This window comes from Bos mutus, chromosome 6 (genome assembly GCF_027580195.1).
Source record: "Bos mutus isolate GX-2022 chromosome 6, NWIPB_WYAK_1.1, whole genome shotgun sequence".
Taxonomy (NCBI): domain Eukaryota; kingdom Metazoa; phylum Chordata; class Mammalia; order Artiodactyla; family Bovidae; genus Bos; species Bos mutus.
Genome location: NC_091622.1, coordinates 94,558,890 through 94,582,978, shown reverse-complemented (window position 1 = coordinate 94,582,978; position 24,089 = coordinate 94,558,890). Strand labels below are relative to the sequence as shown.

General features: G+C 49.2%; 1 protein-coding gene across 3 annotated transcripts; it reads right to left on the bottom strand.

The window, feature by feature from the left end:
* Positions 1-1,707: 1,707 nt before the first annotated feature.
* On the bottom strand, positions 1,708-21,817 carry PRDM8 (PR/SET domain 8). Of its 3 annotated transcripts, none has more exons than XM_070372570.1 (6): positions 21,331-21,817; positions 9,474-9,726; positions 8,361-8,497; positions 5,861-6,081; positions 4,498-4,729; positions 1,708-4,097 (listed from the first exon to the last, which is right to left on the bottom strand). In XM_070372570.1, the coding sequence occupies exons 4-6, from the start codon at positions 6,077-6,079 to the stop codon at positions 2,491-2,493; spliced, it is 2,058 nt and encodes a 685-aa protein (XP_070228671.1). In that variant the 5' UTR covers positions 6,080-6,081; positions 8,361-8,497; positions 9,474-9,726; positions 21,331-21,817; the 3' UTR covers positions 1,708-2,490. The 3 variants fall into 3 exon arrangements, with proteins under 3 accessions (XP_070228671.1, XP_070228673.1, XP_070228672.1); XM_070372572.1 differs by having other exon boundaries at positions 1,708-4,094; positions 21,331-21,816; XM_070372571.1 differs by lacking the exon at positions 21,331-21,817 and adding an exon at positions 21,024-21,276.
* Between the last annotated feature and the right edge of the window lie 2,272 nt (positions 21,818-24,089).

The following is a 24,089-nucleotide window of genomic DNA, read 5'->3' as shown; positions in this document are numbered from 1 at the left end:
TTGGTGGTTGGTTGGCTTGTTTTTAAGAAACTTTTGTTCTAGGGATTCACTAGTGTTCTAGGCATGGATAATTTGGTCAGCCTCTTAAGCGTTGTGATGTAAAGATCTTTGAAATCCACCTTCTATTTGTCCCCAAATATCTTTCTGATTTCTTGCCATCAAATTTGCTCCAAACCAATCTTGCTTTTTTCTCTAGAAAGCCTTCTTTAGATTTAATTGGAGCCTGATTAGCCTGTTAGAAAAAACAACTCCCCAGTGCTAAAAGTACTTTAAAGATAGCAGAACCTGTCTCACTCATTGCACAGACAAGAAAAGCAAAATGCAGATAAAGTAATGATACCAACAATAATGATGCAAGTCCTACTAATCATGCAGAGCAGAAACAGAACAGGAATTTTGGACTGTTCTTCTCATCACATCTTGCTGGGGATTGGTGTTTCAGATAATCAGACTGTTGCTTAGGAAAACTGAGACCAGGTCTCAAAGAAATGTAGCACAAAAAGTACTTGGGTAATCTTAAGAAGTCAACCTGTTTTTTCACCCATCTCAGTGGTCACACTATGGATCCATCTCTGCCCTATCCCTAGTCTCTGTTTACCTAATTGTAACTTGCTATGTAGTCCCCTTAAGATAATGAAGTCTTTAAAATCCTTTTAGGGAAGGCCATTGAAGGTCTGCAATAAGACCTTGTACAAGTCTCCCATTTCAGAACTTTTCACAAATACTCTCCTTCTGACATAGGGGAGGGTTGGCAAGACATGAAGGAATTAAAAATGGGAAGGAACACCTCCTGTGATACATAAACCAGTGTAGTATTGGTTACTAGAGCACCTGTAGAATGACCACTCTGAAGATGCCCATGGATTAAGTGCATGCTACCCTGAGACTTAAAGGACCATTTGGTTTTGATCTACTGATTTCTACATACCACATACACTTACATACATACACTATTTAAGAACTATCATCAATATATGAAGAGTACAGAGGGACTTTTCATAAGAGGAAGGGCAGGGAGAAGAGGAAATTTATTAGGTCTGTATTGTAATACTTCAGGGCTAGTTTTTTCCAGAGGCTGTGCAGCTCTTCAGAACTTTAGAGGGCCTTGCAATACATAGACTACCATGGTCATTTCACCTTAGTTTCTGGAGAAACTCTCCCAAGGGTCTCTTAATGACTAATGACAGAAAGCCAAAGGGTTCTAGAGCACAAGATACCCCTCCATGCAAGCATCACTAGTAAGAACCAAAAATGGGCTTTTCACCTGTTGTCCCTGATCCAGGTCTGAAAATCATTTGTCTTTGGCCACTTGTGAAGATGCTACTTATCCTGCTGCTGAAAATGTTGACATCCCAGACACTGGTTAGCTTCATGGCAGGCATCTTAGTTTAAATGATTTGTGCTTTGATCAAGAAGTGCAACACTTTCCAGATAAAGATTTCCCAATAATCACCTTGTCTTCTCACTTTTAGGCTCAAAATTGGCTTAAAGTAAATAATACAAGTGGGGCAGGGTTTATCATTCCTCTCTTTTGCAGTTTCTTCTTTTCAGGGGCTCAATGAAAATACATGGTATCTACTCAGAGTATAATCCCATGGACAGAGGAACCAAGGGTTGGAAAGAGTCAGACACTACTAAGCAACTGAGCACGCACTCAAAAGTGTAGCCTTTAGCTACAAAAAACATTTTAAAACACTTTCCCGATAATTGCTTTGAGGAAAATAGTCATTTATTGTCAAAGCATCCAACATACCCAGATAATCTATAAAGTTTAATAAATCTTTCCAGGGATAAAAGAAACACATAACTATTCAGACTCCATTTCACTGGCACAAAATTACACTTTGTATTAAAAGAAAATACATATTTACATAATGATGACATTCTTCATTGAAGTCCATAATCATTTCATGATACATGCACTTCCCCCTGGAAACTTAAACTGAATGGTTACCTCCTTTTTATTTGTTTTGCTTATTTTTGTAAGAACACAAACTGTAATCAAGAAACGCAGGAAGCATCTCACCCTCCTCCTTTACTTTATATCTAAAATAAATTTTGCCCTTACATATAATTATTACATCTAAACCGTAAGTGCTTAATAATTTAAGTAGAAACGTATGACAAATGCATCAATATGTTGCAATATATGACATTTTAAAAAATGTACCTTTGTTTTTGGGAAAGTGAAAATGCGTGCATTCAAAAGAAAACCCTTCAAACAACCCACCCGATCAAAAATCCACCATCCTGTCTCGTGTGTGTGTGTGTGTGTGTGTGTGGGTGTGTGTGTGTGTGTGGTGTAGGTCACAGGTAAACATCTGGATGTAAGGGTTGCTGGAGACCACGTGTGTGTGCCTATGTGTGTGCGAGTGTCTCCGGGTGTGATGTTTTCGGTCACAAGGAGGTGGTGGATGTCCTCGCGTGTTTGCTCCTGCAGGTGGTTTGACTGTGCGTGCGCGCGAGCGGAAAGCGGAGGTCCTTTCCGTGTCAATTATGCGAGGTCATGTGCCTGGAGAGGTGGTGGCGCTCCCTGAAGGACTCGTTGCAAATGGGGCACTTGAGTTTCTCCTCCCGCCTCCGCTTCACCAAGGGCTCCATGGCGTACTCCTTTTTGTGATGCGACCTCATGTGGTACACTAGGTCGGAGGTCATGCGGAAGGAGGCATTGCACTTGGCGCACCAGTTCTGCGCGGGCAGACACAGCGAGGTGAACGAGGGCGGCAGCAGCGTGAGCGCCGACGGCAGCTGCAACTGCAGGGGCCCCGCAGCCGCCGCCGCTGCGGCCGCCGCAGCGGCGGAGCTCTTGGGCCAGAAGGCGGTGGCATAGAGGAACGGGCTCTGCTTGGGCAGCCCGCCGCCGCCGCCGCCGCCGTTCGGCAGGGCCCCGCAACCTCCGTTCAGCTCCGCCGCTCCCTGGAGCTTCACGGCCAGCGGGTCGGAGGCGGCGGGGTACAGTCTGGTGGGGCCCACCCCGTCGCCGGGGTGGCAAGGCTCGAGAGCGCCTAGCTTCTGGCCCAGCACCAGCGGGGACAGCTGCGAGAAGGAGCGCGCCGGCTGCGAGAAGGCGCTCTTGCGCTCGTCCGCCGCTGCGCCCTGGCCCCCGCCCGCCCCGCCCGCGCCGCCCCCAGCGCCCGCGCCGCCGCCTGGGCCGCCGCCGCCCGCACCGCCCAGCTGCGGCACCGAGGTGAAGGCGCTGCCCCGCGCCGGGCTGCTGCCCTCCAGCCGGCCTGGCAGCGCGCCCCCGGGCCGCGGGGCCAGCAGCTTCTCGGTGCTGGCCGGGGACGCGGCCACGGGCGTGGAGGAGGAGCCGCCGCCGCCCGCGTCCTGCTCCTCGGCGGCCGCGCCCCCGCCATCAGCGGCCGCCTCCTCCGGCCCCCCGGCCGCCCGGGCCGCCTTCTTCACCTCCACGAAGGCGCTGCGCTTCGCCTCTCCCGTCTCGGGACTGGGAGGCGCGAAGAGGCGGCCGTTCTCCTCCAGGCTGAAGTAGCTGCCCGAGTTGCGGTACTGCTGCGGCGTGCACACCAGGTCCTCCTTGGAGGCCGGCAGGGCCCGCTCGGCAAAGCGGCCCCGGCCCCCCACCAGGCCCGCGCCGCCGCCCTCGGTTGCCTCCTCCGGGAACTTCCTCTTCCCTTTGCCCATGCCCGCGGCGTTGCCGTCGGGACTCAGCTCCGCCTCCTGGTGGCCGCTGCCGCCGCCGAGGCTCCGCACTGGGGAGCAGCTGCTGGCGCCCCCGGAGTTCTCCAGCTCCCGCGCCAGGTTGTGAAAGTCCGTGGACGGCTTCGCGCCGCTGCCGCCACCAGCCGCCGGCGGGTTACCGCTCTCGGGGGAGGGGGCCGGGTAGTGGTGGACCGGACCGGCTTTGCAGAACTTCGGGCCGGGACCCAAGGGTGCCTCCTGCGACTGCTGTTGGTCCTTGCCACCGCCGCCGCCGCCTCCGTGATCCTTGGTACCCACGCTGCCGCCTTGCTCCTCTCGGGGGCTCAGATCAGCGCCGTGAAGTCTCTTGGGGCAGCGGAAGCGCAGATGCGCTACATAGGGGAACTCAAACTGGAAACGTTGGCTGCACTCCAGGCATGTGTAAGGGGACGACCCTGCTTAGTGAGCAAACAGCGCGCGCGCGCGCGCGCACACACACACACACACACACACACACACACGATTACTCAGCATCGTCTCTAGGCCAGTTTGCCATCACCCCCTCCACAAATCCTCTTTCACCTCTCAGGGTCTGAGTGCCTGAAAACAAGAACATCGGACAAGACCTAGTCTAACTTTCCCTCCAGATTTGAGGAGAGTGCAGGAATTAAGCCTAGCGTGTCCCGATTCATCCTCACCTAGCTGTCCCAGCTTCACCCCAGACTATATCTCAGAAGCTCTCTACAAGGAACCCCAAAGGAGGGAAGGCTCGCCCAGGCGCCAGAGTGACCCCAACGCTCCCCACCCTCCGCCCCTCTGCTAGCTAAGGGCCCGGACGCAGGTCTTGAGCCAACCTACCATTCATTTTGCTGTGGGATCTAGAGGGGCAGAGCAAGAGTAACTCGGTCAGTTCTTTCCCGTACCAAACTAGTAACTCCTCATCTTTGGCAATCCTGCGGAGAGAGCGGTAAAACAGCTGTCCGTTTTTTATATAGGCTTCAAGGTTCTGCTCTTCTTTATCTCTGGCTGATTGGACCAGACGCAGCCACATGAGACCTTCGGAGGAACCATTCGCCGCTGAAGTGTCTACCTACAGTTTAGAGAAAAGAAAGAATACAAGAAGGAAGGGAATGAGGGAGGGAGACTCTTGTGAGGGAATGAAGTCAAAGGAGCCAGGGCCATTTCCGCTGTTATTATTTCTCTAAGAATTATTATCTGAGATCAAGCTTCCAAAAACTTGACCCGACTTAACACCCATCCTCATGTTTGCAGCTGGCAGGCAAGATAACATCCCTGGCAAGCTGCATTAATTATACAGATTATTTAAGTTGTCAGGCTTGTGTGTGTGTGTGTGTTTTAGCCAAAGGGGTAGTGGGGTCTTAGTTGCCAGACTAGGGATCAAACCTGTGCCCCTGTTTTGAAAGGGCGGAGCCTTAACCACTGGACCACCAGAAAAGTCCTGTCTTTTTATATATTGGATGAATACCAAATAGCAAATTTTTTTTTTACAATTCAAATTAGTGCTAAGCTCTTGAGAACTGATTTCTAGATTATCCCACATTGCAAAAGTATGTGGAATTTTGTCTGTTTTAGAAGTGAAAAGCAAACTTAGATTTTAGAAATTATTTTGTGACTTTTGCTCATCTTCCTTATTTTTGCTTAAACAACTAATGGTTCTTTGTAAAGAAAGAATAGGAAGTGACAGGACTTTTCACACTCAAACATATGGCTGGAATGATGTTGTATTGTCAAAACACCAACACTTGTATTTAAATACAAACTCTAGACACTAGCTAGCTTAACCAGAAAGAGTAATATTCCAGGGAACAGAAGGCCTCTGGGATTGGAAGGTGAATGCACCTAATATTTACAGAAAAGTACTTATAGGAAGCACTTAGCCTACAAATAGCCTCAATCCTAGTGAAATTTCCCACAGAGTTAAGGAAGTGGTGTTCATCTTCAGGAAAGCCCAGAATCCAGGCATTGATTTAGATACATCTGGCATTCAAAATCTAATTTTGTCACTTATTCCCAAAAATCAGTTGACAATACTCTGGAGTTTGATTTTCCTTTTCTAATTTCTGGTGTGTAAAATAGAATTGCATGTATCACTGCATTTTCTACATGTAGAACCTGTCTCAGCTTGTTATTCGAATGATTCTTAGTCTGTTTTTAAGAGGATATTACCCTCATATCCTACAGAACATAAACCAAGACTTACCCGGAAGATATAAGGGACCGTTCTCTTGTCTGTGGACTTGAGAGCTATGAAAGCTATGCTGTCGTACAGGGAAGTATGGCTCAGGACGCAGGGACCAAATATAGCATTCTCAGGGATGTCGCAGGTGGTGTAAACGCTGGTAAAAATATCTGTCAGACACTGCTGGACAGCCTTGGCATCTCCCTCCCAGATGCCTCGCTGGATGCCCGAATCCTCCATCACTGGAGACAGATACATAGGACAGTTGAAGCGAATTTACATTCCTCCTTTTGCCTTCCTGAATCCAGGCAGAATGTTCTGACTACTAGACAGATTTTTCTTGAATTTGCTTGGTTTTTGCATTGATCTTATTTCAAAAATAAAGCCGATGGCAGATTAAATCTGGCATATGACAAAGATGCCAAGGAAGAGTACTTTCTTTTCCTTTAAAAATGTAAAGAGAATTGTGATGGGGGAGCTCAGGGTGGACCGACTGCTAGAAAGAAAGACAAGCGGGGCTAGGAAAGAGGAAATGTTTTCTGACTTACCTTGGGGGAGGATGAGACAGGATTGGGGGGGAGGGGGAGAGAAGTGGAGAACAAAAGGATTTTTTTTTGCTAGCCTATAGACTTTCTAGACGGAAAGAAACTTCTAACCTTTAGGGGAAAGCTCCTCTCCTTTACTCTTGTGTATTGAGTTGGGTGTCCGGGAGCTGGTTTTTATCTTATTTTTCTTCCAAAGAGGGGAGCAGCACTAGTGAGCAGGCAGAGACAGCGGAGCATGGCGAATGGATTTCAAGTGGAGTGTCAGGGCCACTGATTCCCTGTCAGCTAACCTTTCTCTGCAGCCTACAAGAGGGGACGTGTGTCTGCTCATTACCATAATCCAACACTGTCCCTCCGAGGCTTTAATTAAAAGCAGCAAGCAGAGGTAATTATTTTCTTCTCGACATGCTTATTTATGGATGAGGGTGAATCCCAGTTACCTTGTTATACAAGGGGGTGGGTAGAGTCGCATGTGCCTCATGAAGTGAGCAGGTACAGAGCAGGACTGAAGTGTCCCCTGTCTGAAATACTGCATGTGTAATGACTGGTGAATGTTTGCTCCCCCAGATCGGACCTTGTCTGGGCAAGAGGGGGCAGCCCCGCTTGAGTAGACCTCAGTAGGCTCTCCAGCTGTTTAATCTGCAGCAATTCAGAAAGTAATGCCCCAGTGGTGGGCTCTCTTATTATTAAGCTGTCATAAAGACACATTTTCCTTCCTTTGCCATTGGACACCCCCCCCACTACAAGACTTATCGTCAAAAAACAAACAAATCATATGTAAAATTTAAAGCAGCTTTGAACTAATTGCATTGTTCACTTTCGCTGACTGATTAGAAGATTCCTCCAAGTTGATTTTTCCTCAATAATGTTGCTATTGGCAGATATTTAAGTATATTTTGTACAGTTAGCAGGAAAGGGAAACCCAATTCTCTTCCTAAGAAGCTGTTCTTTCTGGAACAATATTGGCAATGTCCATTTTTATCTTAATGTCTATTAACCAGTTAATCTTGCAAATGTCATTAGAAGGTAGTGCCCCCCCCCTCCTTTTCCAGCTAACAGAGCAGGAAACTTTGGTCAGCCTCTTTTCCATTCATTCTGCTATCTCCTCCAAATATCAAGTATGGGCTGTATCTGCCAGAGAGGAATCAGAGAAAATATCCGTAAAGTAGAAACTCCCTTTATTATTCTCCAGCATTTACCTCTGGGCATTTTACCCCACCCAAGGTAGCCTTTCTGATCTCCAACTGCACTTTTAAATACATTTTTTGAAATCTCTCAGCATCTCTCAGAACCTCCTTTTCAACCGAATTCTATTCTCTCCTTTTCAGTTTCCTCAATTCAGCGTTTTATGCCCCAATTTTTCTCTTCCATTTAAAAGTCTCTTTCACACAAACGGCTCATTGTGCCAAGAGGTCGCCCCGTCACTTGGGGCAACAGCAGGGACGCAGTCATTAAAATGCAGTCCTACCTAACAATACGGTGAAAAGCTCCTCGCTACGCCGCGCTAATAGGGGTTCGCGTCGCCGCGGCGGCCGCCACGAGCCTCACGCCGCTCACAATAAGCGCTGGGCGAGAGCCTGGGCTCTGCCGCCCGCGCACGGTCGCTTTCGCCGCCCAGCCTTTCGCAGCTCTGCATCCTCCGCTAGGCCCGGGTTCCCAGCCGCCCGGAGCATCTTCCCAGAGTCGGCCCGGCTCTCCGAAAGCCGTCGCTGCTGCCAGCCGCTCGCCCTCCCCCGTAGGCAGGCATTGTCTGGCGGCCGCGCGCGCCCCAGTCGCTGGCTTTTTCTTGGGCAAAGTGCTCTCCACCCGCCCCTCCCTTTGTATAACCCTGTTGGCAGTAGCAAGCCCCTCCACAATTATTTCCTCCCCCTCTTCTGGATAATGAGAAGACGGAGGACAGAATTCTCCACTCTACCCACCAAACCTGTCTTCCTCCCCCCCGCCTCCCCCACCCTCATCAAGGCAAAGAGACTTACCAGGAATAAGGTCAGGATCAAACCGCCCCAATAAGGCCACCTGGAACCGGGAGATGCAGACGAGTGTTTCTTTTGCCTATTGTATCAGTGTATTTCCATGTCGAGAGGTGTTGGTGTTGCTGTCAAGTAGGCTCTGCCTAAAGGGAGGAGAGATGGAGAGACGCAGAGAGAGAAACCAGGGAGAGTAGGGAGAGGAGAGAGAAGAGAGAGTTGTACAGATGGGCCCGATGCAGTGACTGACTGGCACGCAGACACACACTTTTTGTTTGCTGCACATAATCTGCCCAATGACGCGTGACAGCCCACGTCCCCTCCCTTTAACTCTTTGCTGGGCTGGGCGCTCCCTCCGGCGGCGCCGCCTGCCTGGAAGCGGTCTCGCCGGCCTGCCCGCGCCCCGCGCAGCCCCTGAGCTCTTTCCCCATGTGGCAACGCCTCTCGGACCTCGGCCCGGCTCAACTCCTCCGAAAGCCTGGGCCCTCTGGGACTGGTTGGGGGCGGTGATCAGCTTGGGGGTCGGAAAGGGAAGTACCAAAAAGACCTGGAGAGGGCCTTTTCCCGTTTCTCTTGGCACCTGGAGAACCCCTGGCAAACGGTTGTTCACTCAGAGCGAGCAAGGACCCCGCGCGCATTTCCCCGAGTCTGAGTTTTCTGGAGGGGAAGGGGGTTTGTGGATTAGCCCCTCCAGCCGCAGCTGATACGCGCAGCTAGTTGCCCAGGGGGTTGACAAACCCTCACCAGCGCTCTCCAGGAGCGCTCACACTACCAAGCCCTTAAGAGCAAGACTCAAAAAGGATGCGCTTTGGTGAAAACTTGGCTCAGTCCTTCCTTGAACACGGTGTTGGGTAAGAGGGATGGAGTAGAGACGCCGCCAGACCTCCGAAGGGGATTTACAGGGGTCTTTTGGGCCCAGTACACAAGTACCGGGCGGGAGAAGGGCTGAGGAGGAGACGGGTGGGAAAGAAAACCCAGATTGCGAGACGCAAGCTCTTCCTGCGCTTCCGCCCTCAGCCTGGCGCGTTCCGCCTAGTCCCCAAGGGGGTCCCCTGCCAGGAGAGGCCGGTATTCTAAGACCCCCGGGGTTGGGGAAGGTGAATTAAAAGTAAAAATTATTACCGAGGTGGGCTCTGGAGAGCTTTTCACGTCCAGCAGGTGGTGGAAGAGCGGATGGAGTGGCCGAGACCGTCTCGGAAGCCTCGTTTGTGCGCTAAGCCACTTAGAGGCGCTGGCTTGCCCCTTTAGTGCAGCAGCTGATGCTAATGACTGGAAGTCTTTAACACCCTGAAAGTTGACTCCTTCTGCAGGATTCCGCCACACATTTTCGCTGGGGGGTCTCAGGGTTCTTTTTTACATTCAACTCTCTCTGCTCCTAAGGGAAGAAAGACCTTTTGAGTGGTATAGACAGTCCTATTCCTTCAGCCCCACCCACGCCACCACTACATTGAAGAGGGCAATCCATTAGCTTTAGGATAAATCGGACGAGTAGCCAGTTAAAGTGGCCAGGACTTGAGACAGCCTAGTTTGTATCCTGTGTTCAAACAAAGTAAGTGGATTGGGGGTTGGCGAAGAGCAGCTTAAAAGGAAAAGGTGTGTGCTTTGATGCTCTGAGACCTCCCTCCGGAACCCAGTGAAGCAACCAGGCACGGAGCATCTTTACCCCTGGCTCCCACAGTACTAGGAGGCCTGGAAAGAATTCTGCAGAGGAGAAATTAAAAAACAGTGCGAGGAATTTCCCACTGAGTTTTCCTGTCACCCCCGCTCCTCCCCTCTCTTTTCATCCAGCCCTGGCCAGCCGCGCTCCCTGCTCTCCCGCTCCCCGCCCCCCACACATAAATTCGGAATCCTTCTGATTAGACAGGGCCCATTGCCTAAGCTGACTTGAAGAAAGAAAAGTTGCAAAATCTCCATATACTAGGAAGTAAAGGGAGAATTCGCCCTTAATTTTCAGGTTAGTTATCAACTTTTCAAAGAAACCTCAAACTGCAGTTGCCTTCCATCTGAACGTATCTTTTCTCTTATACTTGTCCACACTTTAAAATAGTTTGGCTAAGGGCAACTCATGTAATGACCAAGGCTTAATGCTGAGAGTTTTCATATGTGTCTATATAAAAATCTTCAAAGTTATAAGCCAAAGTCACCATTTGGCTTATAACTGGATGCTCCATTCATTATTCCCCTCATCTCATTCACACACACACACACACACACACACACACAAGCATCTCTCATCACTTGTTTAAAGAAAGGGTGATGGGATTAGAAATGTCAAAAGAATTATCTCAAACATCTGAAAAATAACTTGCAGTGTTTTAGAATTCACTTAAGTGAATTCAGAGAAGGAAGAAGGTGTAAACAACAGCAAATTAAGATAAAGAAGTAGCCATAAGAGAGTTGTGGTCCCTAAGAAACTACAGCAAAAATGTGTGTGGGGGGCAGGGGGAGGTGGCAAGGGATGGGGAATGGGAGTGGGGGAGTGCAGTGTTTTCAAACTTAATTCCCAAACTGTAGAACAAAACACTCCTCAGGGCCTTCTTTTACTGTTTTTGTTTGTTTTTTAAGAGAATAGGAAGTTTGCTTTTCCCAGGAAAAGTCATCCGTCCATGCAAACCGCTTTAAAAAAAATCTTACATATTGTAAGTATAAAAAGATCTACCCCGGAATAAAAGCATTCTGGAAAACCTTAGAATCTAAATGGCAGAAAGCATTTTTCTTTTCCCTGGCCTTTCCTTTCTTAAATATCAAGGGCATTTGGACTATGTCTTCTTTGAGGTACTGAAACCTAGACTCCAATCTGTATAAAATAATAAATGTTTTTGGCACTGAAATTGGGGGTGAGGGAGCTTGGCTTTCCAAATGTCAGGCTAGAAAATAACTAAGATTCTACACATCAAAGAGGAGAGAGATGTATTGAGAATCAGCTATCTGATTCTCTCAATCTCACTTATCTTGCCCCCTAATTAGATTTCCCCTACTGATTTTACATAAAAGTCCCCAAATTTTAAAAAATTCCTACATTTTATGAATCCAACCAACTGTTTGTCTTATGTATTAGATGGATCACACAACAACAACAAACCCCACAAATATAGTAAGTTTCAAATTCCTACTTTGAGGGTTTTCTAGTATTTTAAGTAAAGCATATTTTGTTAGGTAGTATAAGTGACCTAAGTGAAAACTGTTAATTGGAGGTAAAGAAAATCCACAACTTACTTTAATTTCTCTAGAAATCTATGGGCTAAAATGGTGCATAAACCACTTTGAAATCATCCTGAATTATTACTTATTGGAATTCACTGATACTAAATGAAGGGTTGAGGCATTTATTCAGCCTCAAACAGTACTATAAAAATATATCTCGGTCAATACTTTTTATCTAATTCACATGGAACAATGGGTTTGTGCATATATTCAGAGCTCTCTTGCTTCGGATTTTATTTCCAATTAACTTATTAGAGGGATGGCAGTAAGAGTGAGGGTATTTGCCTTGCCCCACTTTAACAAGGCTTCTTGGAGTTATGGCAGAAAATACATGTGTAGACAACTGCAGTATTGTTTTGGAAGAGAAGGCTGAAGAGAGGTTGATGAATGATTCCTGAGACGGTGCCTTTTATGACCTAAGTGAGAGGGTGGAGAAAGGGTAAGAAAGGAAATCTGATACTTGAGAGTGTTACAATGGAAATGTCCTTTTTCCTCCCAGGGTAGAGAAAGAGGGCCTCAAATATCTCAACTTGTGTGATAGGAGGCAGGTAAAGTCTCCAAGAATAACTCACTCAGAAGGATTATTACTTTATAAGAATGAAACATTATTTTTCTTTCTCTCTCCCTTTCCAAGTCCTGGCTCATCTCCCTCCAATCATATCTCCAAATCACTACACCAGCAAAGACTTAGTTTGAAATATATAGGTATATAATATTATATATTTTCACACTGGAAGACAAGATGATGCCAAAGAAGCAGATAGATGGTGGAGACTTTTTCCTAAACATATCAGTTTCCTACAGGGAGGTATCTGGAAGGAGCTATGGGGAGATTGGGGGAGACAGATTAAGGAATTTCATGGAGGGGTACTGCACTGCCCTAGCCTTACCAAGGAGGATAAAGAACTTTCTAAGGGATAAGTTAGAGGCAAGAAGAGGCAATTGGCTGAACTGGATAAAGGTTTACAGGAATGGGGAGGGGGCACTTTACTTTATATAAATATTCATGGCAAAATCAGTCTGGGTCTGTTCCTCACCAAGGGTTACAGCAGATTCAATAGGTTATAAATGAATTAATGTTTCCTAGGCTCATTCTAGGACAGCCAGAGACTCAAAGGATGGATAATTTTGTAGCCTGTGAAGAGGGACTCCAGCTTCCAACTGCAGGGATCATTACTCCTCACTCACATTTTTCTCTCTTTGGCTCTTCCTCTTTCTCAATAGATGGTAACTGTTCTTAATCCTGTTGCTACAACTGCAATCATCATTATAGCCGTAAAACCTTCTCTCTGAGGGATCTCAAGTTCCATTTGCCCTTCCTTCTGTTGGAGTTCAGCTTAGAGCTGGATAGCCTTTGTGCAATTCACTTTCTCTCCTGGATCTAAATCGTAGTCAGCTGGCTTAAGGGCTTCTGAAAATGACTTCCAGCAGAGCAAGGAAACTGTGGTGATCCTGAAGGCAACCACTAAATGAATTGAATGCCTCATGCTCACCTGTGTGAATGTAACCCGTGAACCAGATCTACTATCCAGTATCCTGGCCCCCTGCATTCTCTCAGATTTTATACCCCTCCCAGGTGACTATCTAGAGATCTAGCAAGGAATATTCCGTCTAATCCTCAGGCTACAAAGTCCTCCCCAGAATCATACATACAGTCCTTGAATATACCTTAGTAGATGGAGTAGGGTTGTTGTTTACCTACTAAGTAGTGTCAGACTCTTTTGCAACTCCATGGACTGTAGCCACTCACCAGATTCCTCTGTCCATGGGATTTTCCAGGCAAGAATACTGGAGTGGGTGGCCATTTCCTTCTCCAAGGTGGAGTAGGGTAAGAGGAAGAAAATGTAGACAGGGCCATAGTCAGCCCCTCCTTATCCTCTGGGTCAGGGTTTCCAGACAGATAGGGGACCAAGGGGTGTCCAGCAGTCTCAGATTGGAGGGATCATCAGATTTTGAGAAGACTGACTCTAGGCCTTAGGAATGCCACCAAGTTGAGAGGCTCTACATCAAATTTCTTTACACAGCCAAGACAAGGGAATTATCCCAGTACTCAGCACCTGACTTCTACCTCTTTTCCCCTTTATTTTAGGCTTCCCAGGTGGTACAGTTGGTAAAGAATCCACCTTACCAATGCAGGAGCCTCAAGAGACAAGACTCCAGTTTGATTCCTAGGTTAAAAGAGATGCTTACTGAAATAGTGGGTTCATACTAGGCAGATTTGACTCCCTGGCACCTGATCACAGCTAACCTTTGAGCAGCATATAGCATTCCTCTCCTGGGAAGGGGGTCTTGTCAGAATGCATGCACACCCAGGACTTTCTAGCTAAGAATCTGTCCATGGCATACTTTTCTGAAGCCTGAGGAGACATCTGATTTTCTCTAACAAAAAGGGAGGCAAAAAAGAAAAAGAATGAAAAGGATAGGGGCAATAGATATCCATCACTCACCACAACAGGGACGACTCACATTACTTTGTTAGAGCCTTGGAAATAGTTTAATTTTTTCACAAACTACGTCCTCATACACAAACTGCTTCCCTGGTCATCTTGCAAATTGGATTGTTTGAGTGAAAATTATCTTTCATGATTTCAAATGAGTTGCATGTATTTCATAATTTAATCTGGGGGTATTAATCTAGCACCACAGGGGGAATGTCTCCCAAAATAGTAGATGGAAGGCCTAGAGTTTTTTTCATCAGCACTAAAAAACGATCAGTGTAGGTCACGAACAATAGTAATATCATCACTACTATAGGCAATATTGCATGTACATTACAAAGTGGCAAAAATGATAGGCAGGGGGACTGAAACTTGTATTTGTTCTCTTGTATAATACTTTCTTACTGAAAAGCCAACTTCCACATTGATTTGCTAGTCTTCTGGTGATGTAATATAAAGGTAACCAAGATATAATTCATAATGTCCTCTAAAGTTTTAAAGAAAACCCATACTTTAAAAATAAATACTATCCAGAATTGTGAAAAAAAATTCACAAATTCCTGAGAAGAATAAATACACTGAATTTAAAGACCTGAATGTTGAGTTTCCTGAAGACCTAGAATCCAATTCTGTCTGAACAATTTTATACCTGATCAGACATGGTCATGTATATGTGGGGGGGGGGGTGGGGGGGGGACGAGGGGAAAGGAGAGATTTTTCTTGGCTGCATGTCTACAAAGTAGTCACTTCTTGTTGCATGTTTTCATGTAAGATGGTTTTGAGAAAATATGTGACATCATACAGGAAAGCAATTGCTCCCAGAGAAGCAAAACAATAGAGTTCTGAAGAATGTGTTTTATATATATCACTCAAGTATCTTGCGTATGTAATCAGGTGCCTCACAGTGTTATCTACATTCTAGAGTCAGTTTACCTGACTGACATACTAGGAAGTTTCCAAGGAGCTTCTGAACTTGTGAAAATGTCCTGGCGAAAGTCAATGCTCTGAGAGTGCAGCCAGTTCCATTTCTTATCTGGGGGACTGAATTAGTTTTTCTATCCCTAAAGCCACTCACAGCTGAGTTAGACCAGACATTTGGGCCTCAAGGCTAGGCAGGGAAATGTTTGCTAGCCTAAGACAATTCTTGATTATCTGGATTCCCCGCAGCAGTCTGCAGGTCTCAGTAAAGGGGGACAGAGCTATGAGTGCAGAGAAAGCCGAATGACAGAGATGAACTTGGTGGGCTAAGGAGGTCTCCTCACGATGGACCCAAAGAGAGCCTTACCCGGACAGTACACAGAGGGCAGACAACACTCCCATCACATTTGGAGTGACACTGGCCAGAACCAGACAAGCTTTCAGTGGAGGGTTACTCTTTCAGAAGCAGCGCTAGCAAGCCGGCCACATTGAGCAAGAAGACACGCAGCGCTCCCAGTGCGGGGACAGACACGCCCCGGCCTAAGGTGGGAGGAAGTGCAGTTAAGCCCCCTCCCCTCCAAGTGTTCTGCGTCCTCCAGTCTCCTACCGCCTCCCTGGAATTAGCGCCAACTCTGGCCTCCTGCTAAGCGCCTAGTTTTCCTGTGGTAAGGCTTCTGGAGCGCTGGGCTTTTGGGTACCGCAGCTCCCCCCACCCCCCACACGCCCCTCTGGGCGGTCCTCACACGGCGCCCCCATCCCCTTTTTCAGATCTTTTACTAGCTGAGCTGCCCGTGACCTTTCCCAGCCTTGGATTTTCTCCTCGGGCGAACTAAGGCTGGCCAGAGCTGCCTCCGGGGTCGCGGGGAGGACTCAGTGAGGAAACCAGGGCGAGCGCGCTTTGGAAAGCCAGTTGCTGAGCAGATGGTAAGGGATTACTTCCAAGAGCCGGAGTTAGTTTCATTTCAGCCTTGGCCGTCCCAGAGAGGTCTCAATGCCTTCATAAAGGAACGTTCTTTTCAGACGTCTAGAGAACTGACCCGAGAAGGGCCACCAACAACTCAAGTTTAGGCCACGACTCTATCAGAGCAACTATCTACTTCTGTTCGAATCCTGACCCCTGACGCGTGGCAGGAATTTAACCCGTCCGTTTTTTAGGCCTTCTTCTGTGAACCAAGGGTAATAAAGACAGCTCTTTTTATGACGTTACTGTAAGGGCTGAGTTGATATTTAGCAAGCGCAGAGAAAAATGCCTAGCACACATTAAACACCTATTTCAGTGCTTGCTACTCTTACTGATAGTAACACTGCCTTGGCTTCCCTTTCAGAAAATTTAAGAATTGTACTGTGCCCCCGCTTTCAAAGCCACTCAGTGAAGGCTGAGGATTTCTCGATGTTTCTAACAGGAAGGAAGTCCTGGAGGATAAAGTAAGAAGGTATGAGGGATGTGTCTAGGTGTTCAGGGATCCCCAAGGGCCCAAACACAGACTTTACGGTAGAACGAGCGGTTTTTCGGGCAGGATCCTGGGAGATTGGACTTCTATCCCTCATTCCGGCCTGAGTCTTTTCTTTAGACCTGGCAGCGTCGCACGTTGGAAACGCGGGCAAATCCGGGCAGCGCGACCCCGTGGGGTGATGGGCTTGGGAACTCAGCGCTGACCGACTCAAGTGCCCTGGCCAGAATGCCAGAGCCGGGTGGGGCAGAAGAACCTGAAGCCCCGGCTGCCGGCCCCGACCGGGACTCAGGGCCTGGGAGCCGCGCGGCCCTTTCTCTTCCACAAAGGGCTGAGGCGCAACCGTGGGGCTCAGGAGCAGGTGGCCCTGAGACCGGGTGGGCATTCCTGGACCTCCCCTACACACGCTAGCGTTTATAGCTGCCGGACCTGCACTACAGCCGGGCCTCAGCCACGTGGTCGCACCCTGGCCCCGCCCCCAACGTCCACACGCGGTCTGCGCGGGGCCTTGTGGGCTGCACGGCGCCCCCTAGTCCCAGGCCAGGGCTTGGGGCAAAGCCTCCTTGCCCCGGTCCCTGCTGCTTTCGGGCCTCTTCAGTCGCAGTGCCTTTGCCCCAGGCCTACAGTCTCATGAACCCTCCTGCCTGGGCAGGGACAGGTAACAGAGGTCAGTGTGGGCTCTTTCTTCTGAAGGGTCCTGGAACCATTGGACCAAAATTTGGGATCCTAAACACTTAGATTTGAACCCCGAGCCTGCAGTCTACTACCTGTGTGTCTTTGAGCACACACTTAACCTCTCTGAGGTCTAATTTCCTTGTTTGGAAAATAGCAGAAACACCATTGGTCTCAGAGTCACCATGACTATTGTAAAAGCAAGCCTGGGTTCAGAACCCAGCTGGCCCAGTTGCTTGGGTTAGCTTCTCTGTTCTCCTGTTTCCTGTGAAGGAAGGGGATCTGTGAACTAGGGTTGATAATCCTTAACTCAAAGGGTTGTAAGAATTAAAGGTGATAAGCCTGTTGGGGGCATTTAGTCTAGCACATGGTAAGAGCCTAAACAGTTAATTATTTAAAGCATCTCAGTGTCTGCCACTTTGAAATGCTGGGTAAATACAGTTTTTTAATCTTAGTTCTCCTAATCTTTTTATCCTCTTCAGAGAGGAACAATGTAAAGGTGCATGTGGCCATGTTGGGTGGTAGTGCACACCACGGGGAAGAGGCAGCTTGTGGCAGTAAATTAGGTGACACTTCTGAAAGCTACATGCCTTTCCTTCTGGCTCTTCCTCTTTAGTTTCTAGGGACAAAGTAAAAGAATAGGAAAGGCAGGGAAAAGGAACTTAGAACATGGAAGATGCTCAACAAATGTGTCTTGAGTAGAGAATGGCATTTTGAATATTGAGACAAAGGGTCTTTGGGAATGGAATAGGAGACCCAGAATTGGGGTTGGCCTCCATCTCTCTGCACCTGGCTGCCAGTAGGCATGTTAAGAGCGTTTCTGTGTGACATTCTGTTTTTGGCTTCTGGGAGGGGAAGATACAGGGGTGAAATATCTTGGGGGTGAATGAGGCCTTTAATGGAGGGATGGGATCTATATATTCTCCAAAGCTTGAAAATTCAATTTAGAGTCCAGGAGCTTACATTCATAGGTATCCCTTAGTCGTCTTTAAGGCTCAGACCCTTTCAGACACCTATATCATCATATGCTTTATCACTTGCCTCATCCTCTCAATACCAGGGTCCTCTGATTTTTCAGATGGGAACACTGATATGTTTTTTTGTTCTCCATAGATAATAGGATAATGGAGGATAATGCTGTACCAGGAACTAACAATCCATCGGGGGAAACATGGCCCCAAACAGCATTCAAGTCCATACCCTTCTGCTTTATTCTTAAGGGCAGAAAATACTGATGCAGCAACAGCAATCTAAGGTATTTCATAAACTTCTCTTCCTCTGCTCTCTTCTAAGACCTTGACTAAAAAGCATTGGAATAGAAAGGAGAGTGAAATGAAATAAAACCATATCCTCAGTGTTTCACTGCCCACCCCCCCCATCCCCCCCCCAACCCCATTCCAGGGCAAAGGCAACAACTGGTGAGAAGGAGCTGCAACTTAGAAAAGATTTATTTTTCCTGGCCATAAATCTCATCCTCTTGTTCCTCTGCCCAACGAAGCATGCTAAAGTCCTTTTCCATAAAGTATTCAGTATTAGAGCCACAAAGCTCCCCCAATCAGTAGCCATCTGCTTCTACCATAACTGCTGCTCCCGAAGCAGGGAGAGCAGCAGCAGAGAAAGGGCACCACTGTTAGGCTGCTGGACAAATGAGGAGACTGAATAGCTTTGGTTTGCCTTGTGTATCTGTATCTATAGAGACAGGAGAAGAAAGGCGGCATTATATTGATACAACAATTGTAAAACAAAACACGGAAGAGGCATCTAAAGGGCAATATCGCATGCATCAGGGGTCTCCAGATAAAAGGGGAACTAACAGATTTATAGAAACCTTTAATTGGTTTTCAATTGAAAGCTAAAGAGGCTGGGACGAAGCTATGAAGAGTGGCAAAGTGCCCCCCTTCAGCCGTCTGGGAGGCGTGATCGATTTCGCGGAGGGCGAAAAGAAGAATCCGAAACCCGCCGGGCGCCTGGGAGAGGGCCGGGAACAGCTCCACGTGAGGAGGCCAGGGAGTGACTGATTTGATCTTAACAGAATCTCTCAATCTCTTTCTCTCTCTCCTTCCCTTGCTTCTTCCCTTCCTCCCACCCTCTTTCAGACCAGTAGGCAAATGGAGAGGGAAGGAAAGGATGCAAGAGTAAATCTAAGTTTCCATCTCCGGAAGAAATAGACCCCAACCTGAAAACACCAAATTCTGCCGCTAAAAAGGAGGCGTCTTTGGAAGAAATAGGGAGTCCCGCCCTCACCCTATCCCAGTCTTGTCCTCTCTCCCTCTCTAGACCCAAACAGGAAAAACTAAACATCACTGGCGACTGTGCACTCGGGAGAAGTCTTTGCTCGCGCCCACTGGGCAGGTTTCCGAGCGGGTCTCTCCTATCTGCAGGCACCGCGCGCCTTCGCTTAACCCCTTCCTGTCCGACCGGCGCCATAGCCACCCCCGCCCCGAAACCGCCTCCGCGGACGGTGCCCACCCACACAGCAGTCCCAGACGTCCGTCCGTCGGCTCCTGAGGCTAATTTATTGGCCCGACCCTCCATTATCTTTTTCGATTTCCTAATTAATCAAAGATAAAAAGCAATGGTGCAAATTACGATTATGAGGGAACTAGAAGACGGTTTTGAATAAAACGGGAGACGGGGAACGTGATTGATTGAACGACAGAAGGGTGGAGAGGGAAATCTCAAGTGTGAGGAACAGGCCTCAGGGGCTGAAACCTTGACCCCCTCCGTCTAGCGAGCTGACCCCCTCTGCCTGCCCTAGCGCCGTTGCCACGGGTCAGCCCCAGAGGAGGTCATTTGTGTCCGAAGGCTTCGGAGGAAGGAGAACTGGATTTCCTCTGGGCTCCAACCTCCCCGGGCGCCTGCCGCCTACCTCACTCGACCTTCCCCACACCGGCCCACTCCGCAACCGCCCCTACAGGAATTTCAGGGCTCCGGGCCGGCGATCCCACTCTACGGCAGGAGCACCTCCGGACTGACATGCACCCCCATTATTGCGATGCTGTGTCGCGTCGCCAGTCTCTCACGGTTTTCTCTCTGTCTTTGGGTATTCCTCTGGCGAAGCGAGGCCAACTCTTCGTGAAATTGCAGGAAAACAAGTCTAGTAGGTCAGAGATTGCATTTGCTCGTGTAAGGGATTAATAGAGCCCCTGTCTGATGCTGCCTTGCAGAATTACGTTCGGGATTAAAAGGCAGACACGGCGCGGGCACACATTTTGCATTTTCTGGTGGTTGTGATTAATATTTCCGAGGGGATTTGTACCGGGAGCTTACGGGACGCACTCTCGGGGGGTCTAATGCCAGACGGTCCCGCGCAGGGACCGGCAGGGGGCCTGTGGGCACGCGCGCAAGCCCTGGGGGAATTAGAGGGGACGCCAGGCGCCGAGACCTTTTAGCGCCTCCCCCCCCGCCCCCCTACCCTGATACCGGCACAATTTCTATGGAAGACCGCAGGGAGGACTGTCCGGGGAGGCAGACTTTAAAGTCTTATCGGGCTTTCTATACGGGAAAATGCCCTCGAAGGGTCCTGACTCTAGGGTGCGAGAAAAGGGCTCAGTGCCAGGCCGCTGAACTTCACATTCGTCCAGTAAAGAGAATTCCGAAGTCCGTGTTCAGGGGAAGCACTGCTCCTAAACGCATCACTCCCCTCCCCAAGTGAGTCAACGGACCCAGGTCAGGAAGAGGGTGATCTCAACCCTTTCGAACCGCCATTCTCAGAGCTGCTTTCGGAGGGCCCACCAGGATGCACCTGCGGAGGGGAGCTAGCGCCTAGGCACTAAATACACCCCCTTTCCCATCGCCCCAGGAGGCGGACAAACCCTGACCGCGCGGGTGAAGGGACCGGGAAAGGAGAGGAAAGGTCCAGGATGCGCAGGCGGGGAGAAGGAAGGGAACCTGGCAAGCGAGAAGGGGGGAAAAAAAGGCAAATAGGAAGCTAGAGAGAAGAGTGGAGAAAAGTGAGGAAGCGGGTGGTCGCAGTTGGTGGGCATTACCGCTCTCCGGCAGAAGGGGGCACCTCTCGGGCCGGGACAGCCTTCCACAAGGGCCGGGGCGGGACGTCCGGGCGGAATCCGCCCTCGGGCAGGGGCTCCGGGGTGCTGGGCGCCCCCTCCTGGCGGCTGCGCGGCGCTCACCTCCGCGGTCCCGCGGGTGCTGGGGTCCCGCGCCGGCTCGGCCCGCGGCGCCGGGGACCGGGAGGTGGTGCGGGGGAGGGAAGTCGGGAGACGGAGGTGGTGTGAGGGTGCCAGGGTGGCGGGCAGGCTCCCTCCCCTCCCGCTCTCTACCCCGCGCGCTCCTCACCTGGGGCCTGCTGGGCTCCTTCCCCGCGGGCACAGCTCCGGCGCGCCCCTCGGCGGCCCGGCTCCTACCCCAAGCCTAGCCGGCGGAGGAACCCGCCCTCCTCGCCGAGCAGTCGCCGTCTCCGCAGCCGCAGCAGCTGGGAGGGAGGGAGAGACCGGCGGCTGCTGCCGGGCGGCGTCTGGGGGCCGCGAGCCGAGCGCGAGGAGCCGCCATCTGGAGCCTCGGCTGCGGGCGGGGGTGCGGGTGCCAGGGAAGGGGCCGGGCGACTGGGCCCGGGGCGCGCGGGGGGCTGGGGTCCGAGCGGCGTGGGAGCGGAGGCCTGGGGGTGTGATGGGAAATGCGCGGGAGGGGGTCTGGCCCCTGGGAAGGGGGAGCAGAGGCCTGCCCCCTTTCGAGCCCCCCTTGAATCCCGGGGCAGTCCCGACCCGGAGTTCTAGCGAACGAGCGAGGCACCCGCGTGGCAGTCCCTCCTCCTCGCGGGGTGGAGAGCTGAGGGGGGGAGGGCGGTGTGAGGACCAAAACACTCTTACACGCTCACACACCCGCTGCCCATCAGAAGTGGTTTTCTCATTTCCCTTTCCTCCCACCTTGTCCATCCCACTCCAGGAAACAGTCCCTTCCACACGGCGTGGATTTTTGGACACCTCCACATCACTCCAGAGAACTTTTTCAGCCAGAACGTGGGACAGACACTGACAAGATACCATCCTTGGGGATAAATACCATCTAGTTTCCGGTGGACGGTGGAAAAGGAAGGGGGTGGTGGGGCGGGGGGGTGGGGGGAGTGCATTCTTGCACTTTTAGCGTAGGTTGGATGGGGGCACGGAGGATAGGGAATGTCATTTCTCCCCTCTCCTTTTTTTTTTTTTTTTTGTATTTCAGCTTCAATGTTTTTATATTTTTAACTTAAAAAATTCTCTGTCCTAAATTTGGATGGGGGCGGGGAGAAGAAACTCAAGGAAGAAGAAAGGCGACGAATGCGGGAGAGAGCCAACGAACTCCAGCCCTCCAGTTTCCGGGCTGTCTCTGAGGGAGATGCCCTCAGCCATAGGTTTTAGCTCAGTGCAGGGGGAACTGATTGGGTGTATGGGTGGTGGCGGGAAGTCCGGATTAAAAAAAAAAAAAAAAAAGCCATGCTCACTCCCACCCCAAGGCATTAAAAGACACTCCCTCCCCCAGCTGTCTCGTGTCCGGCAGAATGGCATTATGTAAAAGATCTGGCATGTCACCCAGTGGCACATCTGGTAGGTGTAGATGACATTCATTAGCACAGGGCTTCTACTCCGCAGCATGCCAAAGCCCTGACAGAGATGCCCGCTGCCAATCATTCATTCGCTGCCAATCCCAGAGCGAGGCCGGGCGGGATGGCTCCCTTCCACCCTGGCACAAGGACTGGAGGAAACAATGTGCTGAGATACGAAGAGATGAAAGCGGGGCTGAGGATGCAAGGCACCCAACAGATGTATCCCGTGAGGAGATAACGGGGCGAAGAGTCATTTAGCAACCAAGCATATGCAGGGTCTCAGGAGGGAGGCTTGGGCAGGGGTCTGCCTGCCTAGGGATGCGCTGAGGGAGGAGCAGGGGAAGCCCTTCAAAACCTCAAAGTTGGAGCTGCTCCTCTAAAAATACACGAAGATCAACCCCCTCCCACATTACCTGTAAGACCACTGTCTCTCTCCTCCCCTCTCTCTTTCTCTCTCCCCTTACCCCTGCCCCACCCTGTATGTACCTCTGTGTCCCTAACTAGCTCTGAAAAGATGCACTTCTCTGCCCTCTTCAGGCTTTCTGGTCACCGATATAAGGAACACCTTCCTGTTCTTAATGTTCCACCGCATTCTTTGCCTTGTAATTTGAGGAGGAAGGGAGTCTGTCAGGCTACCTTTACTGCATTTGAAAAAGTAAAGTGTGTTTGGGGATTAAGTGTTGCATATATTAACAACTTAAGTGAAAAAAAGGGAAATGTTTCAATTTCTAGCCTTTCAAAGGGCATAGAGATGAACAAGGGAAAGCAAGGGAATTTTTAAAACAGCAAGGGATGGATAAATGTAAAATGCAGGATAGAAGTTTCCTCTGAGGGTTTTTTTTTTCTTCTTAGGCTGGGTTGTGGTTACCTAGGTGGACAGCATATTGTTTTTTTTGTTTTTTGTTTTTTATGTCAGGCACATATTTTATAGATATTCTTTTTGTCCTGTCCATATTTAATAAAACAACAACAAAACTCAGAGGCTTTAGGGCTTGTGGAACTCAGTATTTAAGTTGAGTATAACAGCTTGTTATTGAATATATATATACATATTATGTATAAAATTATAATACTCTTTTTAGTGTAAATAATATACCATGAAATATTTGGGTCATTCTTATACTGGCTCATGATCACAAGATGACTGCCGTAATTCCAGGCATCACACCATTAAGAAAGGGAAGGGCAAAGAAAAGTAGTTCTTTCCTTTTATGTGAAGGAAATACTTTTGGTTTTTATTTATTCCCTGGCCACAGATACTTGCAAAGTCTGGGAGAACCAACCTTTAAAATGTAAAAAGATAGAGATAAGGATATTGGGAATGGTTGTGAGTTGCAACCAAAGGCATCTGGCAAAAAGCTCAGGGCAGAGAAGACTTAATGCTAGCATCAGGCAAGAGCAGATTATCACACTTATTATTTTAAATAAATGTCTTTTGTTCTCATTATTGTCATTAAAACTTATCAGTCAGGGATGCCATACTTGAATTTAGCAACTTCTTTGTGAGTTTCATCAA